The 19886-nt window shown below is 47.0% G+C and overlaps 1 protein-coding gene across 1 annotated transcript in view; it reads right to left on the bottom strand.

Annotated features, from left to right (window-relative positions):
* Window positions 1-16022, bottom strand: part of ABCC3 (ATP binding cassette subfamily C member 3) — a 120639-nt gene extending 104617 nt beyond the window's left edge. Inside the window, exon 1 of the mRNA XM_040330890.1 lies at window positions 15908-16022. Within this exon, the coding sequence (XP_040186824.1) occupies window positions 15908-15967 (60 nt within the window). The 5' untranslated portion in view covers window positions 15968-16022. The remainder of the gene's footprint in view (window positions 1-15907) is intronic.
* Window positions 16023-19886: the final 3864 nt, after the last annotated feature.

Here is a 19886-nt window from a genome sequence, read left to right as displayed (position 1 = left end):
TTAGCCTATTAAAATATTTTCTGATCTAACTGACCCTAGAGTGACTAACTTTTTGGCTTTGATAGAGATGTTAGAATGTAAGCTCCTGTGGCGTAGAGACTTCTGGACTGGCTCAGTGTTCTCTGTACAGCACTATGGACAGGGCCGGCCTTAGGTGTTCAGGCGCCCTGTGCAAGCTAATCCTGTGGCACCCCCCCCCCCCCCATCTTCACCCCTCGCCCCCTGGTCACCTAAACATACACAAAGAGGACCCCTTTACATTACACAGCACCCTGCATCACTGGACCCCTTTACATTGCACAGCACCCTGAATCACTGGACCCCTTTACATTACACAGCACCCTGCATCACTAGACCCCTTTACATTACACAGCACCCTGCATCACTGGGCCCCTTTACATTACACAGCACCCTGCATCACTGGACCCCTTTACATTACACAGCACCCTGCACCACTGGACCCCTTTACATTACACAGCACCCTGCATCACTGGACTCCTTTACATTACACAGCACCCTGCATCACTGGACTCCTTTACATTACACAGCACCCTGCATCACTGGACTCCTTTACATTACACAGCACCCTGCACCTATGGAACCCTTTACATTACACAGCCCCCTGCATCACTGGACCCCTTTACATTACACAGCACTCTGGACCCCTTTACATTACACAGCACCCTGCATCACTGGACCCCTTTACATTACACAGCCCCCTGCATCACTGGACCCCTTTACATTACACAGTACTCTGGACCCCTTTACATTACACAGCACCCTGCATCACTGGACCCCTTTACACTACACAGCACCCTGCATCACTGGACCCCTTTACATTACACAGCACCCTGAACCACTGGACCCCTTTACATTACACAGCACCCTGCACCCCTTTACATTACACATCACCCTGCACCTATGGACCCCTTTACATTACACAGCCCCCTGCATCACTGGACCCCTTTACATTACACAGCACTCTGGACCCCTTTACATTACACAGCACCCTGCATCACTGGACCCCTTTACATTACACAGCCCCCTGCATCACTGGACCCCTTTACATTACACAGTACTCTGGACCCCTTTACATTACACAGCACCCTGCACCTCTGGACCCCTTTACATTACACAGCACCCTGCATCACTGGACCCCTTTACATTACACAGTACTCTGGACCCCTTTACATTACACAGCACCCTGCATCACTGGACCCCTTTACACTACACAGCACCCTGCATCACTGGACCCCTTTACATTACACATCACCCTGCACCTATGGACCCCTTTACACTACACAGCACCCTGCATCACTGGACCCCTTTACATTACACAGCACCCTGCATCACTGGATCCCTTTACATTACACAGAACCCTGCAGCTATGGACCCCCTGCATGTTACACAGACCCCCCTTCAGTGCAGACCCCCCTTCAGTGTATCCACCCCTTCAATGCAGATCCCCCCGTTCAGAGTAGCCCCCCCTTGTTGCCAGTCTGACACCCCCCCCAGTGTGTGGTACGCCCCCAAACCCCCCTTGTACGCCTCTGGATGGCCGCACGGCGCCCCTGTTGCCCATGGCGCCCTGTTTGGCCGCACAGCTCGCATACCCCAAAGGCCGGCCCTGACTATGGAATATGTCAGAGCTCTATATTGATAATAATAATATTATTATTAATGAGTGACTGTGGTGGGGACATTAGAGTGTAAGCTCTTCTGGTGCAGAAACCGATATGACTGACTCAGTGTTCTCTGTACAGCACTACAGTATATGTCAGAGCTATATAAATATGTAATATTATTAATAATAATAATAATAATAATAATAATAATAATAATAATAATAATACATATTCATATAGCTCTGACATATACCACAGTGCTGTAGAGAGAACATTGCGCCAATCTCCTCAGTCTCTGTACCAGAGGTGCTTACACTCTAATATCCCCACCACAGTCACACTCTATTAATAATAATAATAATAATAATAATAATAATAATAATAGTAGCGTGTCACTGTGGAGGGACATTAGAGAGTAAAAGCTCTGTTGGTGCGGAGACTGGCTTAATGTTCTCTGTACAGCTCTATGGTATATGTCAGAGCCATATAAATTTATAATAATAATAATAAGAAGAATAAGAATAATAATAGCAGCGTGTGACTGTGGAGGGACATTAGAGTGTAAGCTCCTCTGGTGCAGAGATTGAGGAGACTGGCTCAATGTTCTCTGTACAGCACTGTGGAGGGACATTAGAGCGTAAGCTCCTTTGGTGCGGAGACTGGCTTAATGTTCTCTGTACAGCTCTATGGTATATGTCAGAGCCATATAAATTTATAATAATATTATTATTATTATTATTATATTATTTAATAATAATAATAATAATAATAATAGCGTGTGACTGTGGTGGGGATATTAGAGTGTAAGCTCCTCTGGTGCAGAGACTGAGGAGACTGGCTCAGTGTTCTCTGTACAGCACTGTGGTATATGTCAGAGCTATATAAATATGTAATAATAATAATAATAATAATAATAATAATAATAATAATAGTGTGTGACTGTGGAGGGGACATTAGAGTGTAAGCTCCTCTGGTGCAGAGACTGGTGTGAAAGGTCCATTGTGCTCTGTACAGCACTGCGGTATGTGTCAGAGGTATACATGTAGAACATCTTTCAGCAATACGATTTGTTCATCGCATAGGAATTCGGCGGCGAGGGTCGGGGAACAGGGGAGAATTATGCGCTTCCTTTGCAGGGAATGTCATGGTTCAGCTTTTAAAAAACAGTTAGCGAGTCTCTTAAAAGCAACACAGCCTGGCCACCTTCCCTGAGCTTGTGATTGGATAGTGAAGAAGCAGCAGCACCCCGAGTCATCTCTTTGCTCTCTTCTCCTAACAGCATGCTACCTGTCAGTATGAGCACTGCAGCACACCTAGTTACTCTAATGCTGGTCCTCCCGATCCCAGTCTGAGTGCTGCTGTACAGAGATTAAAAGGAGGTTGCTACCAATCAAACGCAATAACTTCAGCTGTATTAGGGTCCCCCCTGTAAAAAAACAAAACTGGCTTTACATTTACTTTTCTGATAAGTGGGGGGGGGGGGGGGGGGGGGGGGGACATTTTTTATATTGAAGAGCATCTACCAAGAACTCTACAGGAAAGCAAAGATTTGTTCCCTGGATGGGTAAAGACAAAGTCTAATTTTTACATGGTGATGCCAGTTTTATCTTGTTGGGGTAGCGATAAATCATTTTTATTGGGTAGAGAAACTGCATTCATTGTTGTATTTCAATATCTGTTAAGCGTTAATAAAAATTCTTTACCTCTCACATTATTATTATTATTGTGTTTATTTAATGCTGGATTTTCCTTTAGATGTTCTCCAAGATAAATTACTAAAAAAAAAAATAGATTTCTCTGTGAAGGTGATGAGAACAGAGAGAATTTTTTTGTAGATGTAAACCTGATATTCAGGTAGATCCCCTAGAATGATCCGATATACATATTGGGGATAGATCCCCTAGAATGATCCGATATACATATTGGGGATAGAGCCCCTAGAATGATCCGATATACATATTGGGGATAGATCCCCTAGAATGATCCGATATACATATTGGGGATAGAGCCCCTAGAATGATCCGATATACATATTGGGGATAGATCCCCTAGAATGATCCGATATACATATTGGGGATAGATTCCCTAGAATGATCCGATATACATATTGGGGATCAGGGCCCCAATCAGGAATTATGGGGCCCCTTACACAGCTTCAGGCATGGGCCCCCTGGAGCAGAGAACTCCTGAAATTGAGAAGCGGGGGGCCCTTTACAATAATATATATATATATATATATATATATATATATATATATATATAAATAAAAGAGGGGTAGGCATCCGGGGCCCTTTATTAAAAATAAAAATAAAATATATAAAAAAATATATGTTTATTTATTTTAATTTTTTTTAAAAGGGGGGTTGCCATCTAGGGCCCTGGGGACCTTTGGGCCCTTTAATAATAATAAATAATAATAATAATATTATATATAAATAAAAATAAATTACAAAAAAAGGGGGGTTGCCATCCGGTACCTCTGGGCCCTTTAATAAAAAAAAATATATTAAAATATAAAATAAACAGGGGGGGGGGGGTTGCCATCCAGGGCCCTGGGGACCTCTGAGCCCTTTAATAAAAAAAAAATATATAAAACAAAAATAAAAAAATAAACATTTAAAAAAAAAAAAAAAAAAGGGGGTTTGCCACATGGGGCCCTGGGGACCTCCGAGCCCTTTAATAAAAAAATATATATATATATATATATAAAATATATATATATAAAAAAAAATAATAAAAAAAAAGGGGGGTTGCCATCCGGGGCCCATTAATAATACATTGTATGTATGTATGTATGTATGTATGTATGTATGTATGTATGTATGTATGTATGTATGTATATATATATAATATATTATATAAATAAATAAAATGATTTGTTTTTAATAAAAAAAAAAAAAAAAAGGGGGTTGTCATCCGGGGCCCTGGGAATCTTCAGGCCCCAGGGGACCTCTGGACCCCTAAAAAAAAAAAAAAAATTGTCACTTTAATACAGGTGTACTGCCTGTACCCCCCTGATGGCGGCCCTGTTGGGGATAGATCTCCTATTAGCAGAAGGCCTTTGCGCGGGAAGCGACTCGTCTGGCCATTCTGAAGAGTTGGTGGTTCCCGCCAATGACGACGCCCTTCGTTTCGCCGCCTGCAGGTCAGACTCGCGCGGCTGCCATACAATTTCAGGGTGACAAGTCGTCTTTTTGTTCAAAGTCTTCCATAGAAGACTACACAAGACACAACAAGTACGGCGGATGTATATGGAGCGCGCCGACTCCATAGATTGCATCATTCTTCTCATTAGCAGTAATTACAGGACAGTGCAGGTCTCTGCTTGACAGAAGGAAAGTGAGATCCTCGCATATTTCAGGCCTCCCCCTCCCCCCCCTCCAATTCACAGAAATTCTGCATACCTAACAATCCGAGGAATTCCAGGATATGACTGAGCGGGGGTTCCCCAGGATCGGGGGAGGTGTGGAACTGCCCAGTCCTCATCATTTCATATCGACGTTCATAAATTTAAATCCAAATTTAGTTATTTTTCTAAAATTAAATAGCAACATTTTCTTGAGCCATTTGTGTGTATTTGACATCAACCTGTGCACCCCCCCCCCCGCCCATACCCAGGGCTGTCTTAATGAGAGGGCACACCTGGGCACCAGCTGCATGGAGGGCCCCTGCACTTTCCCCAAAGCAGCTGGTCCTTGAGCCCACGCTGCCCTGAAATTGAGGCCCCTATGATGGCACTGAGAGTGATAGATACACAGGGGGGGCAGTCTGCCTCCTACCTACTTCATATCTGTTTACCTGCACTGTCATCATTGTAGGGGCCCCATGATGCTATTAAGACGGCCCTGCCAGTGCCCATACCCCCTGTTCTTTTCAGTCACCCCTCCTGCCTCCCTATGTACCTCCCATGTCCCCCCCCACCTGTGCCCCATGTTCATCCAATCCCACGTCCCCCTCCCACCTGTGCCCCATGTTCATCCAATCCCATGTCCCCCCCCCCACCTGTGCCCCATGTTCATCCAATCCCATGCCCCCCCCCCCACCTGTGCCCCATGTTCATCCAATCCCATGTCCCCCCCCCCACCTGTGCCCCATGTTCATCCAATCCCATGTCCCCCCCCCACCTGTGCCCCATGTTCATCCAATCCCATGTCCCCCCCCACCTGTGCCCCATGTTCATCCAATCCCATGTCCCCCCCCCCCCCCTGTGCCCCATGTTCATCCAATCCCAGGCCCCCCCCCCCCACCTGTGCCCCATGTTCATCCAATCCCATGTCCCCCCCCCCCAACATGTGCCCCATGTTCATCCAATCCCATGTCCCCCCCCCACCTGTGCCCCATGTTCATCCAATCCCATGTCCCCCCCCCCCAACCTGTGCCCCATGTTCATCCAATCCCATGTCCCCCTCCCACCTGTGCCCCATGTTCATCCAATCCCATGTCCCCCCCCCAACCTGTGCCCCATGTTCATCCAATCCCATGTCCCCCTCCCACCTGTGCCCCATGTTCATCCAATCCCACCTGTGCCCCATGTTCATCCAATCCCATGTCCCCCCCCCACCTGTGCCCCATGTTCATCCAATCCCATGTCCCCCCCCCCCACCTGTGCCCCATGTTCATCCAATCCCATGTCCCCCTCCCACCTGTGCCCCATGTTCATCCAATCCCATGTCCCCCTCCCACCTGTGCCCCATGTTCATCCAATCCCATGTCCCCCCCCCCCCACCTGTGCCCCATGTTCATCCAATCCCATGTCCCCCCCCCCACCTGTGCCCCATGTTCATCCAATCCCATGTCCCCCCCCCCCCCCACCTGTGCCCCATGTTCATCCAATCCCATGTCCCCCCTCCACCTGTGCCCCATGTTCATCCAATCCCATGTCCCCCCCCTCACCTGTGCCCCATGTTCATCCAATCCCATGTCCCCCCCCCCCCCACCTGTGCCCCATGTTCATCCAATCCCAAACCTATGCACCCTCTGTGTCCACCTCCCTCCTTTTATCATTAGAAAGCCACCCTTGAGCTCCAGACAATAACTTTGCATAGGCAGAAATGATATCATCAGTCTGCTGCAGGCAGGAGGAAGCATTTCCTCACTCTCCCTTCTCCCAGTGATCAGACTACTAGAATTTACATGATTGTGTCATCTCCAAGCCGGCATCTTAGTCCAGGAAGTAGATGATGACCCTGGATGATGGCAAAAAAAAAAAAAAAAAAAAAAAGGACGCCGCCCTTCTAGAGAGAAAAAACTGCAGCAGGAGGAGGAATAGTCGGGGGGGGGGGGGGGTCCTGTGATCTCTGCGAGAGGCAATAAATACCTGGAAGGGGGGGGGGGGGGAAACTCACACATTACTAATCATAAGAACCAAATATCTGATGACAGGTCCACTTTGCAGAATGGTAAGAATCTGAGATATGGACCCGCATACAGGGAATCCTGGGGATTGGCTGGAGACCGCGCTATCGCTCTCAGGGGACGAGGCGGCCTGTTTTCCGTCTCCTGTCGCTCCCGCTGATAATGTATTTGTATTGGCTTCCTGTGAATGGCGCTATTCTGGCACGCGGTGTGTGCCGGGATTGCGGAGTCCATGAAGAACGTTTTCCTCGGCTCCTGGAAATCGTCAGCGTTGGCGGCCGGCACAAAGTCTGTTTATTCCCCGCCGCGCCGGATACAGTGAACATTGGACGCTATTTATTATTGTTCCGCCGCGCCCCGTTCCAGCCTGGAGATCCGCCTCGCGTTTCGTAGAGATTTCGAAAAGGATCGGAAGAACTGAAATCCAATGAATGAAAGGATCGGAAGAACTGAAATCCAATGAATGAAAGGATTGGAAGAACTGAAATCCAATGAATGAAAGGATTGGAAGAACTGAAATCCAATGAATGAAAGGATTGGAAGAACTGAAATCCAATGAATGAAAGGATCGGAAGAACTGAAATCCAATGAATGGAAAGGATCGGAAGAACTGAAATCCAATGAATGGAAAGGATCGGAAGAACTGAAATCCAATGAATGAAAGGGGCGGGGCTAGGGACATTCAGACTGGGGAGGAAAGCAATTGCGGCAATTTCTACACTTCCTGGTCGGAGTTCTCCTTTAACAAGTTTTGGCGGCACCCAGAAAGAATTTCACAGCTCGCGAAGGACGCAACGGCGTTCCGGAAAGCGTTTTCGGTCTGCGCGGAATCAGCACAAGTCCGACAGCGATAAAATAATTAGAACAATTTTTTTATTAGATAAAGGAGGCGCGGCACGTTCTTCTTATCTGCTCTCCCCGGCGCGGCCCCAGAGAACGCGGATCATGAAAAACGACGTTCCCGCCGATCGGATTCTATTATAAAACGCCTTTGATAAGAGATTGCGGAGCGAAGAATTTCTGCTGAGAAGATAAAATAAAAAAAGTTCAGTTTATGAAAAAAAAAATCTTCGGAAAGAAATCTGACAGCTTAATAAACACGGGGCTGCGCGCGCTCGGCGCCGGCGTGGGATGGGAGCGGATAACATGGGGCAATATATCACACGGGAGGGGGAGGCGGACACTTACCCCACCGCTGGAATTCTCTGCACTTACCTGGAATCTGCTGACACCAGGAAAAAAAAAAGGGAATTATACGGAACGCGGAGTCGGCACATTCTCCCCCTCTAATGGACCGATCATCAGATATACGAGCGGCAGGGCCTGGAAAAAGTATTCATACCCCCTGACATTCTACACATTTTCTCATGTTACACCCAAAAACGTGAATGATAGAACACCACAAATTTATAAATGGTTTTTAATTTGTTTTACAAATAAATACCGTATGTGAAAAGTGTGGGGTACATTTGTATGGCGCCCCCCCGGAGTCAATACTTTGTAGGACCCCCTTTCTCTGCAATTACAGCTGCAAGTCTTTTTGGGGGTGTCTCTACCAGCTTTGCACATCTAGAGAGGGACATTGCTGCCCATTCTTCTTTGTAAAATATCTCAAGCTCTGTCAGATTGGATGGAGAGCGTCTGTGATCAGCAATTTTCAAGTCTTGCCACAGATTCTCAATGGGATTTAAGTCTGGACTGTGACTGGGCCATTCTAACACATGAATAGGCTTTGATCTAAACCAGGGGTCTCCAAAGGGCCAGCTTACCGTCCTTCAGACTTAAGGGGAGCCGGACTGTGCTTAGTGGGTGTAAACAATGCCCAATCTTTGGTATGGATTGGATGGAGAGCGTCTGCAATTTTCAATGGGATTTAGGTCTGGGGGGGGGGGACACAGGTAGTGCATGGACCCGATCGCCGCCGGTGTCCCGCAATCAGGTCACAGAGCTAAAGAACAGGGAGAGGTGAGTGTAAATAAACCTTCCCCCTTCTTCTCTGTGGCTTGTCACTGATCGTCTGTTCTCTGTCATAGGGAACAACGATCAGTGATGTCACACGCCCAGCCACGCCCCCCTACGGTAATAATCACACACTACGGCACACTTAACCCCTTTAGCGCCCCCTACAGGTTAACCTCTTCACTGCCAGTGTCATTTTCATAGTAATCAGTGCATTTTTATAGCACTGATCGCTGTAAAAATTACAATGGTCCCAAAAATGTGTCAAAAGTGTCCGATGTGTCCCCAATAATGTCGCAGTCATGATAAAATAAAAAAAAATCACAGACTGATTTTTTAGTAGTAAAAAAAATAAAATATTAATAAAAATGCAATAAAACTATCCCCTATTTTGTAAACGCTATACATTTTGCGCAAACCAATCAATAAACACTTATTGCGATTTTTTTTACCAAAAATAGGTAGAAGAATACGTATCGGCCTAAACTGAGGAAAAAAAAAAGTTTTTTTTATATATTTTTGGGGATATTTATTATAGCAAAAAGGTAAAAAAAAGATTGCATTTTTTTTTTGTAAATTGTCGCTCTATTTTTGTTTATAGCGCAAAAAATAAAAACCGCAGAGGCAATCAAATACCACCAAAAAAAAAGAAGAAGAAGAAGAAAAAAAAAAAAAAAAAAAAGGGATGCCAATTTTGTTTGGGAACCACGTCGCACAACCGTGCAATTTTAAGTTAAAGCGGCGTGGTGCCGAATCGCAAAAAGAGGCCTGGTCCTTAAGTCTGCATAATGGTCCGGGGCTGAAGTGGTTAAAAAATTGATTTGATCAAAAAAACAAAAAAAGTTACAAAAATCTTATTGTTTGGATATTTTGGCGAGTTAGCAGTTTATTTTTGACGTAGCGCACATTAACGTGCAACATAAAGTGCATTTACAAAGATAAAACTTCCTCCCACAAGGGGAAATTTGAGGCTCGCCCGGCTTTCTTCCTTTGAAGTGGAGCTCCGTCTGTTGCTTTCATCGCCCCCCCTCCCCCCTCAGCTCTTCGTCGTCCATTCATTGCGATTTTTCCTCGGAGGGCATGGAGGAGGAAGCTTGGGGGAATTCTGGGGTGAGCGTGTGCCAAGAACCCCCCCCCCCCCCCCGACTGTTTAAATCCACATCGTGGATCCCGCGAGTCTACCTGGCGGGCGGGAAGACCGATGGAAATTTGGAGCGGAGAATATTCTCAAGTTTCTAAAAGTTTATTTTTGAGCTTTTTTTTTACGGCTGAAAAATGAAATCCTAATGGACGACTTGGCCGGGTTTCGAAGGATTCTGAGAGCCGACGATTATTCCTCTCTCAGCCGGAGCTTCCAAGTCTTCTATTACGGCGGAGAGGAGACCGAGGGGGTTAAAGTCGAAGTTTCCCAGAGGAATCTAAAAAGACAATTTTTTCTTTTTCTTTTAGGGGTGTATATTAAAAATGTATTATTATTTTAAAATACAAATACTGAACTATTTCCTGTGCTGGTTGAATGTTTTTCATCGATTTACAATACCACATTTGACCACTAGATAGCACCAAGTGCCATAAGAATTTAGTATGAATCTTAGCTCCATCTAGTGGCCAAATTTGTTAATTTTTCCCCATCTTAAAGCAGAACCTTACGCTATAAGGGGAAGCTCTGCTTTATGCCCTCCTACCTACCCCCTCCTCTTCTTCCTTTTGGGGTTCAGAGGAGCTTTAGAAACCCCTTAAATGACTGCGGAGATAAGTCACAGACAAAAGGTAACCCGACAGGTTTGAAAAAAAAAAAAAAAGTTGAGATGTTCAGTTGTTAAGATGGTCATACACTGAATTTTGGCAGATATTATCCCAACTGGCAATAAGCATTTTCCGCAGACAGAATCCGACAGGCAGCAATCATCAGACCGTTCTACGGATGAAAAGGGGCGCTCTGATGACATCACTGAGCACACCCCCCGACACGCAGCGCGGGGCTTCAAGGTACTTTCTTAGGAAACTCACATCTCTGCAGGCAGGGAAAGCCCCCAATACAGCGACCCGCCTGCCTGACTTCATACCAGGACCCCCGAGACCCCCGGAAATTCCAGGAAGACACATCTGGGCGGCATTGGGAGAAAGGAAACCTTCAAAATAAGTTTGTCCCCCTCATCCCAGCGCCAGAGGAAAAAAAAGAGGACATTGCCACCGTCCAACATTTTTTTTTTTTTTTTAAATAGACACCCATAGGGGGAGCCATTGGGCCATTTTTCTCCTCAGGTTTAATGTTATTCATCCATACAGAAGAGTGAATATATATATATATATATATATATATATATATATATATATATATATATATATATATATATATATATATATATATATATATATATATACACACACATATATACACACACACACACACACACACATAGTGTAATACAAGCAGTATTGAAGCCCCATTATGAGTTGAATTTTCTATGCAAATGATGACTTTTCTAAAAGTCTAAGGATTGCCCCGCCATCAGACCTGCCTTAGTCTACCTGAACATGGACCGCTGCATGGTGGGAGGGGCCTGCTCTCCCTTCACGCTGGGGTTTCTGGGGCAATGGCAGCCATCGACTTCCTTTAAAGGGGTTGTAAAGGTTCGATTATAGTTTTGCACAGAGTGGCCCCGATCCTCCTCTTCTGGGGTCCCACAGCGGCTCTTGCGGCTCCTTCCAGCAAGAGCAAACCCCCCCCCCCCCTTTTGGGAAGATCTCTCCAGAGGGGGGTTACCTTGCAGCCACGCTCCTGTGTGGTACACTCGGCGTCCATAGCCGCCGAGTGTATGACTTGGCCCCGCCCCCCGACGCGCCATCGGATTTGATTGGCAGCAGCGCGAGCCAATGGCGTCACTAGCGTTGGTGTCACCCGGTGCAAAAAAAAAAAAAAAAATGGTGTCACCCCCCACAGTACAGACCCCCCTCCCGCAGTATAGATCCCCCTCCCTCAGTACAGACCCCCCCTCTATCAATATAGACCCCCTCCCTAAGTATAAACCTCTCAATACAGACACCCCCTCAGTGCAGACCGCTCCATCAGTACAGACACCCCCACCTCAGTGTAGAACCCCCCATCAGTACAGACACCCCCACCACAGTGCAGACCCCCCTCAGTTACAGACATGCCCCTGAGTGCAGACACCCCCTCAGTACAGAACCCCCCCCTCAGTTACAGACACCCCAGCAGTACAGACCCTGCCTCAGTGCAGACCCCCCTCAGTAACAGACACCCCCCTCAGTACAGACACCCCCCTTGGTGCAGACCCTCCTAGTGCAGAACCCCCCCCCCCCGTACAGACACCCCTCAGTACCGACCCCCCCTCAGTACAGACACTGCCTCAGTACAGACCCCCCCTTCAGTTACAGACACCCCAGCAGTACAGACACTGCCTCAGTGCAGACCCCCCTCAGTAACAGACACCCCCCCCTTGGTGCAGACCCACCTCAGTATAGATGCCCCTCTTACCTTACAGACCTCAGAACAGCATATACACACACACACAGTGGTGTGTCCCTCGAGCGTGGGCTCCTCCTCCTCATTGGATGTAAACAGAGGGGGGCGGCTTTGTTCCGCTCCGCTGAGGGCCACAGCGCGAGCCGCGAGGCACAGGACAGTGGGCGGTGTTCGTGGTGCCGCTAGCCGCGGTTGTCACCCGGGTGCGGCCCGCACCCCCCGCACCTGCCTAGCAACGCCACTGGCTGCTATCAATCTATCCAATGAAGAGCCGAGAAGCCCGGGCAACGATCGAGCGCATTCCCAACAAAGGACTTTCCAGGGCTCTGGGGGGGGGGGGGCCGGCAATCTCGGATGTTTTTTCACCTTAATGCATAGAATGTAATATTGTGAAAAAACATGAACCTTTACAACCCCTTTAAGGTGGAATATTCCGATCCTTGGGTAAGCCCAATGGTGATCAGTTCACATTAGGGCGGAGCTCTCATTTAAGGTGGTATTACGTAATAAAGCTTGAACATAGACCTAGAGAAATGCGACCATCCTCCCCGCCTGGTGAGAAATATGTCAGTTATGTGAACTATTTCAGATGGTGAAGTTCAATGTATTGAGGCTTTTATGGCATGTATCCCGCCTGCGCTCAGCCGGCAGCATGCGATATGGGAGGCTGCATGTGACGCGGGTAGCTGCGGGAACGCCGCTATTTTTAGACACAACGATTTAAATCGCAAAAGACAAAGGGCCAGATCCACGTACCCTGGCGCATATTTCCGTCGGGCGTAGCGTATCCAAGATACACTACGCCGCCGTAACTTACTTTTTTTTTTTCAATCCTGAAAGAATGTGCGCCGTAAGTTACGGTGGTGTAGTTTATCTTTGGCGGCGTAAGGGCGTGCAATTCAAATCGATGTGATGGGGGCGCGTTTTATGTAAATACGTCGTGACCCGACGTAAACAACGTTTTTTTTGGAACGGCGCATGCGCCGTCCGGGGGGTATCCCAGTGCGCATGCTCGAAATTAAACCAGAACAAGCCAATGCTTACGACGGTGATGTCATTCTACGCAAATCCCTATTCGCGAACGACTTACGCAAACGACGTAAAAAATTAAAAATTCTACGCGGAAACGACGGCCATACTCAACATTGAGTACGCCTCATATAGCAGGGGTAACTATACGCCGGAAAAAGCCGAACGCAAACGACGCCAAAAAATGTGCCGGCCGGACGTACGTTGCATACTCGACGCGGAATTCGGCGGAAACACCACCTAGCGGCCGCCGGAAAAATGCACCTAAGATCCGACGGCGACCCCCCGCCAATACGTGATAATAGTGGACCCCCCCCAATACTTGATAATATAGTGGAACCCCACCAATACTTGATAATATAGTGGACCCTCCCCCCCAATACTTGATAATAGTGGACCCTCCCCGCCAATACTTGATAATAGTGGACCCTCCCCTCCCCCCAATACTTGATAATAGTGGACCCTCCCCTCCCCAATACTTGATAATAGTGGACCCTCCCCTCCCCAATACTTGATAATAGTGGACCCTCCCCCCCCCAATACTTGATAATAGTGGACCCTCCCCCCCCCAATACTTGATAATAGTGGCCCCCCCCCCCCAATACTTGATAATAGTGGACCCTCCCCCCCAACACTTGATAATAGTGGACCCTCCCGCCCAACACTTGATAATAGTGGACCCTCCCCCCCAACACTTGATAATAGTGGACCCTCCCCCCCAACACTTGATAATAGTGGACCCTCCCCCCCAACACTTGATAATAGTGGACCCTCCCCCCCAACACTTGATAATAGTGGACCCCCTCCCCCCAATACTTGATAATAGTGGACCCTCCCCCCCAACACTTAATAGTGGACCCTCCCCCCAATACTTGATAATAGTGGACCCTCCCCCCCCAATACTTGATAATAGTGGACCCCCCCCCCCCAATACTTGATAATAGTGGACCCTCCCCCCCAACACTTAATAGTGGACCCTCCCCCCCAATACTTGATAATAGTGGACCCTCCCCCCCAATACTTGATAATAGTGGACCCTCCCCCCCAACACTTGATAATAGTGGACCCTCCCCCCCAACACTTGATAATAGTGGACCCCCTCCCCCCAATACTTGATAATAGTGGACCCCCCCCCCCAACACTTGATAATAGTGGACCCTCCCCCCCAACACTTGATAATAGTGGACCCTCCCCCCCAATACTTGATAATAGTGGACCCCCTCCCCCCCAATACTTGATAATAGTGGACCCTCCCCCCCAATACTTGATAATAGTGGACCATCCCCCCCAATACTTGATAATAGTGGACCCCCCCAACACTTGATAATAGTGGACCCTCCCCCCCAATACTTGATAATAGTGGACCCCCCCCAATACTTGATAATAGTGGACCCTCCCCCCCAACACTTGATAATAGTGGACCCTCCCCCCCCAACATTTGATAATAGTGGACCCTACCCCCCCAATACTTGATAATAGTGGACCCTCCCCCCCCAATACTTGATAATAGTGGACCCTCCCCCCCAACACTTGATAATAGTGGACCCTCCCCCCCAATACTTGATAATAGTGGACCCCCCCAACACTTGATAATAGTGGACCCTCCCCCCCAATACTTGATAATAGTGGACCCTTCCCCCCCCAATACTTGATATTAGTGGACCCTCCCCCCCCCAACACTTGATAATAGTGGACCCTCCCCCCCAATACTTGATAATAGTGGACCCCCCCCCCCCCCCAATACTTGATAATAGTGGACCCTCCCCCCCAATACTTGATAATAGTGGACCCCCCAACACTTGATAATAGTGGACCCTCCCCCCCAATACTTGATAATAGTGGACCCTTCCCCCCCAATACTTGATAATAGTGGACCCTTCCCCCCCCAATACTTGATATTAGTGGACCCTTCCCCCCCCAATACTTGATATTAGTGGACCCTCCCCCCCAATACTTGATAATAGTGGACCCTCCCCCCCAATACTTGATAATAGTGGACCCTCCCCCCCCAATACTTGATAATAGTGGACCCCCCCAACACTTGATAATAGTGGACCCTCCCCCCCCAATACTTGATAATAGTGGACCCTTCCCCCCCCCCAATACTTGATAATAGTGGACCCTCCCCCCCCAATACTTGATAATAGTGGACCCCCCCAACACTTGATAATAGTGGACCCCCCCAACATTTGATAATAGTGGACCCTCCCCCCCAATACTTGATAATAGTGGACCCTCCCCCCCAATACTTGATAATAGTGGACCCTCCCCCCCCAATACTTGATAATAGTGGACCCTACCCCCCCAATACTTGATAATAGTGGACCCTCCCCCCCCAATACTTGATAATAGTGGACCCTCCCCCCCCAATACTTGATAATAGTGGACCCCCCCCATCTACAAAGCAGAACTAAACTCTCATCAAATAAATATAGCCCTGCAAACAGTTTACCTGTAAAATCAGTACTGTCCATCCAGCAAACACTGCTCCGCTTGCACCTCTGCATGCCATTACTGAGGGTCAGGCTGGGGATCCCCTCGCTCCTCTCACAGAGATCTCCTCCTGATGTCTTTGCACAGCACTGAAATCTCTCCAAATTTCCCCCCAATCTGCACTGATTTCCAATAATCTGCTGTCAGTGCCATCAGCTGCTGCAGTCCTGCTCTGTGCTGCAGTGACACCTAGTGTCCAATATGCAGAATGCAGAGAGTGCCCCACCTGTCAGTCTTTCTACACCAGACTTTCTCAGCCTTTGCAACACAGAGGAACCCTTGAAATCGCTTTCCGATCTCGGGGAACCTTTGCTAAAAAAAAAATGACTTTCTACAACTCGGGATGAATTAGTGTGATGGTCGGTGGGGATAATTCTCCTTACACTTGTGGATATTTGGGAAGAATTATCCCCTTAAAGATAGTTAAAAAGCTCAATGATGTCAGAGGGCTAAAAAATTGCTCAAGGAACCCCCAACAACCTCTGGAGGAACCTTGGTTGAGAAAGCACACTGTAAACATTGGGGGGGGGGGGGGGTCACAGTCCAGGTCGGGGGTCACAGTCCAGGTTGGGGGGTCACAGTCCAGGTTGGGGGGTCACAGTCCAGGTTGGAGGTCACAGTCCAGGTTGAATCTCACAGTCCAGGTTGGGGGGGGGGGGGGGTCACAGTCCAGGTTGGAAGTCACAGTCCAGGTTGGGGGTCACAGTCCAGGTTGAGGGGTCACAGTCCAGGTTGGAGGTCACAGTCCAGGTTGGAGGTCACAGTCCAGGTTGGGGTCACAGTCCAGGTTGGAGGTCACAGTCCAGGTTGGGGGGTCACAGTCCAGGTTGGAGGTCACAGTCCAGGTTGGGGGTCACAGTCCAGGTTGGGGGGTCACAGTCCAGGTTGGAGGTCACAGTCCAGGTTGGAGGTCACAGTCCAGGTTGAATCTCACAGTCCAGGTTGGGGGGGGGGGTCACAGTCCAGGTTGGAAGTCACAGTCCAGGTTGGGGGTCACAGTCCAGGTTGAGGGGTCACAGTCCAGGTTGGAGGTCACAGTCCAGGTTGGAGGTCACAGTCCAGGTTGGGGTCACAGTCCAGGTTGGAGGTCACAGTCCAGGTTGGGGGGTCACAGTCCAGGTTGGAGGTCACAGTCCAGGTTGGGGGTCACAGTCCAGGTTGGGGGGTCACAGTCCAGGTTGGAGGTCACAGTCCAGGTTGGAGGTCACAGTCCAGGTTGGAAGTCACAGTCCAGGTTGGGGGTCACAGTCCAGGTTGGGGTCACAGTCCAGGTTGGAGGTCACAGTCCAGGTTGAATCTCACAGTCCAGGTTGGGGGGGGGGGGGTCACAGTCCAGGTTGGGGGGGGGTCACAGTCCAGGTTGGGGGTCACAGTCCAGGTTGGGGGTCACAGTCCAGGTTGGGGGGGGGGGTCACAGTCCAGGTTAGAGATCACAGTCCAGGTTGGAGGTCACAGTCCAGGTTGGAGGTAACAGTCCAGGTTGGGGGTCACAGTCCAGGTTGGAGGTAACAGTCCAGGTTGGGGGTCACAGTTAATTTGAAGACACATTATTATTATTATTATTATTGGTATAGTAAAAATAATAACAATAATAATACTAATAATTCTAGTATAATTATTTTTATTGTTGTTGTTTTTTATAATAACAGTAATAATAATAATTATTCTATTATTTTGTTTTATTGTTGCTGTGATAATAAAAACAATAACAATGGCAATAATAAAAATAATAATAATAACAACAAAATTATAATATTATTATTGTTGTTGTTGTTGGTATAATAAAAATAATAACAGTGATAATAATAATTATATTATTATTGGTATTGTTGTTTTAAAAATAAAAACAATTACTACTATTGTATTAAAAATAATACAATAGTAGTAATAATAATAATAATGAGTTATTTGCCCACTGTAAGAGCACAGCCCTTTTTTTTGAAGACACGTAATTATTATAATTGTTGTTGTTGGTATAATAAAAATAATAACAATGGCAATAATAATAACAATAATAATAGTAATTCTACTATAATTATTATTATTGTTGCTGTTGTTATAATAAAAATAATAACAGTAATAATAATAATCATAATTATATTATCGTTATTATTGTTGTTAGAATAAACTTTTGTTGTTGTTTTTATAACAAAATTAATAACAATAATAATAATTCTATCAATATTCTATCACTATTATTATTATTGTTTTTGTTATAGAAAAAACAGTTCCGCCGCTTGATCGTTCTTATCTTATAGGATGTCCCCCCCCCCTCCCGTCGCCATCCAGTGCTTCTCCAGGCTCTCCCGTGCCATCGGAGACCCCGAGAAATGATCTGCCGGCGCCAGATGGTCACCAGTCATCTCTATGATCGTCGGAGGCCCGGGCGCGATGTTATGACGTCACGCCCGGGTACCAGAATGTAAAGAAAGCCGCAATTGCGGCTGAAAGCATGAGATCCGTGATTTTTTTTTCACGATCTCAAGCTTTCCAGCCTGGAGGAGAGATGTGTGGTCTTATTGACCATCTCTCCATAAAGAGGACCTGTCACACACCATTCCTATTACAAGGGATGTTTACATTCCTTGTAATAGGAGTAAAAGTTATCAAAAAAATAAAAAGAAAAGTGTAAAAATAAAATAAATTAAGTAAAATAAAAAATAAAATAATATATATTTTTTAAACGCCCCTATCCCCAGTAGCTCGCGCTCAGAAGCGAACACACACGTAAGTCCCGCCCACATATGTAAATGCCGTTCAAACCACACATGTGAGGTATCGCCGCGTGCGTTAGAGCGCCAGCAACAATTCTAGCTCTAGACCTCCTCTGTAACTCTAAAGTGGTAACCTGTAAAAAAAAAAAAAAAACGACGCCTATGGAGATTTTTAAGTACTGAAGTTTGGCGCCATTCCATGAGTGTGCGCAATTTTAAAGCGTGACATGTTAGGTATCCATTTACTCGGCGTAACTTCATCTTTCACATTATACAAAAAAATTGGGCTAACTTTACTGTTTTTTTTTTTTTTAATTCATGAAACCGTTTTTTTCCCCCAAAAAAGGCGTTTGAAAAATGATTGCGCAAATACCGTGCCAGATAAAAAGTTGCAATGACCGCCATTTTATTCCCTAGGGTGTCTGCTAAAAAAACATATTTTGGCCCGGATTCACATACATCGGCGCATATTTATGCCGGCGTAGCGTATCTAATATACGCTACGCCGAAGCAGCGCAGAGAGGTAAGCACCGAATTCACAAAGCACTTGCCTCTCAAACTGCGCTGGGTTCCCTCGGCGTAAGCCGTCGTAGGTGGAAGTGGGCGTGAGCCATGCTAATGAGGCGTGACCCCATGCAAATAATGGGCCGAGTGCCATACAAGTACTTAAAACGGACGGCGCATGTGCCGTCCCGTGGACGTATCCCAGTGCGCATGCTCAGAATCACGTCGGAACTACTCCCTAAGATACGACGGATCACTGCCTACGACGTGAACGTAACCTACGCCCAGCCCTATTGACGTACTACGTAAACGACATAAAATACGACGGCTGTGTTCCCTGGTCCATACCTTAGCATGAGTTGCGCCTCATATATGGGGAATAACTTTACATCGAACGTACTACTTACGTAAACCGCGTATATTATGCGCCGGGCGCAAGTACGTTCGTGAATCGGCGTATCTCCCTCATTTCCATATTTGAATAGGAAATCAATGGGAGCGCCACTTGCGGCCAGCGTAAATATGCGCCCACGATACGCCGGCGTAGGAAAGTTACGTCGGTCGGATGAAGCCTATTTTCAGGCGTATCTTGGTTTCAGAGTCCGGCGCATAGATACGACGGCGCATATTTACACTTAGATACGTCGGCGTAAGTGCTTTGTGAATCCGGGCCATAGTATTTGGGGGTTCTGAGTAATTTTCTAGCAAAAAAAATTATGA

The sequence above is a fragment of the Rana temporaria genome, chromosome 12 (genome assembly GCF_905171775.1).
Source record: "Rana temporaria chromosome 12, aRanTem1.1, whole genome shotgun sequence".
Taxonomy (NCBI): Eukaryota; Metazoa; Chordata; class Amphibia; order Anura; family Ranidae; genus Rana; species Rana temporaria.
The sequence above is the reverse complement of the archived record's forward strand: the minus strand, read 5'-3'. Positions and strand labels throughout refer to the sequence as shown.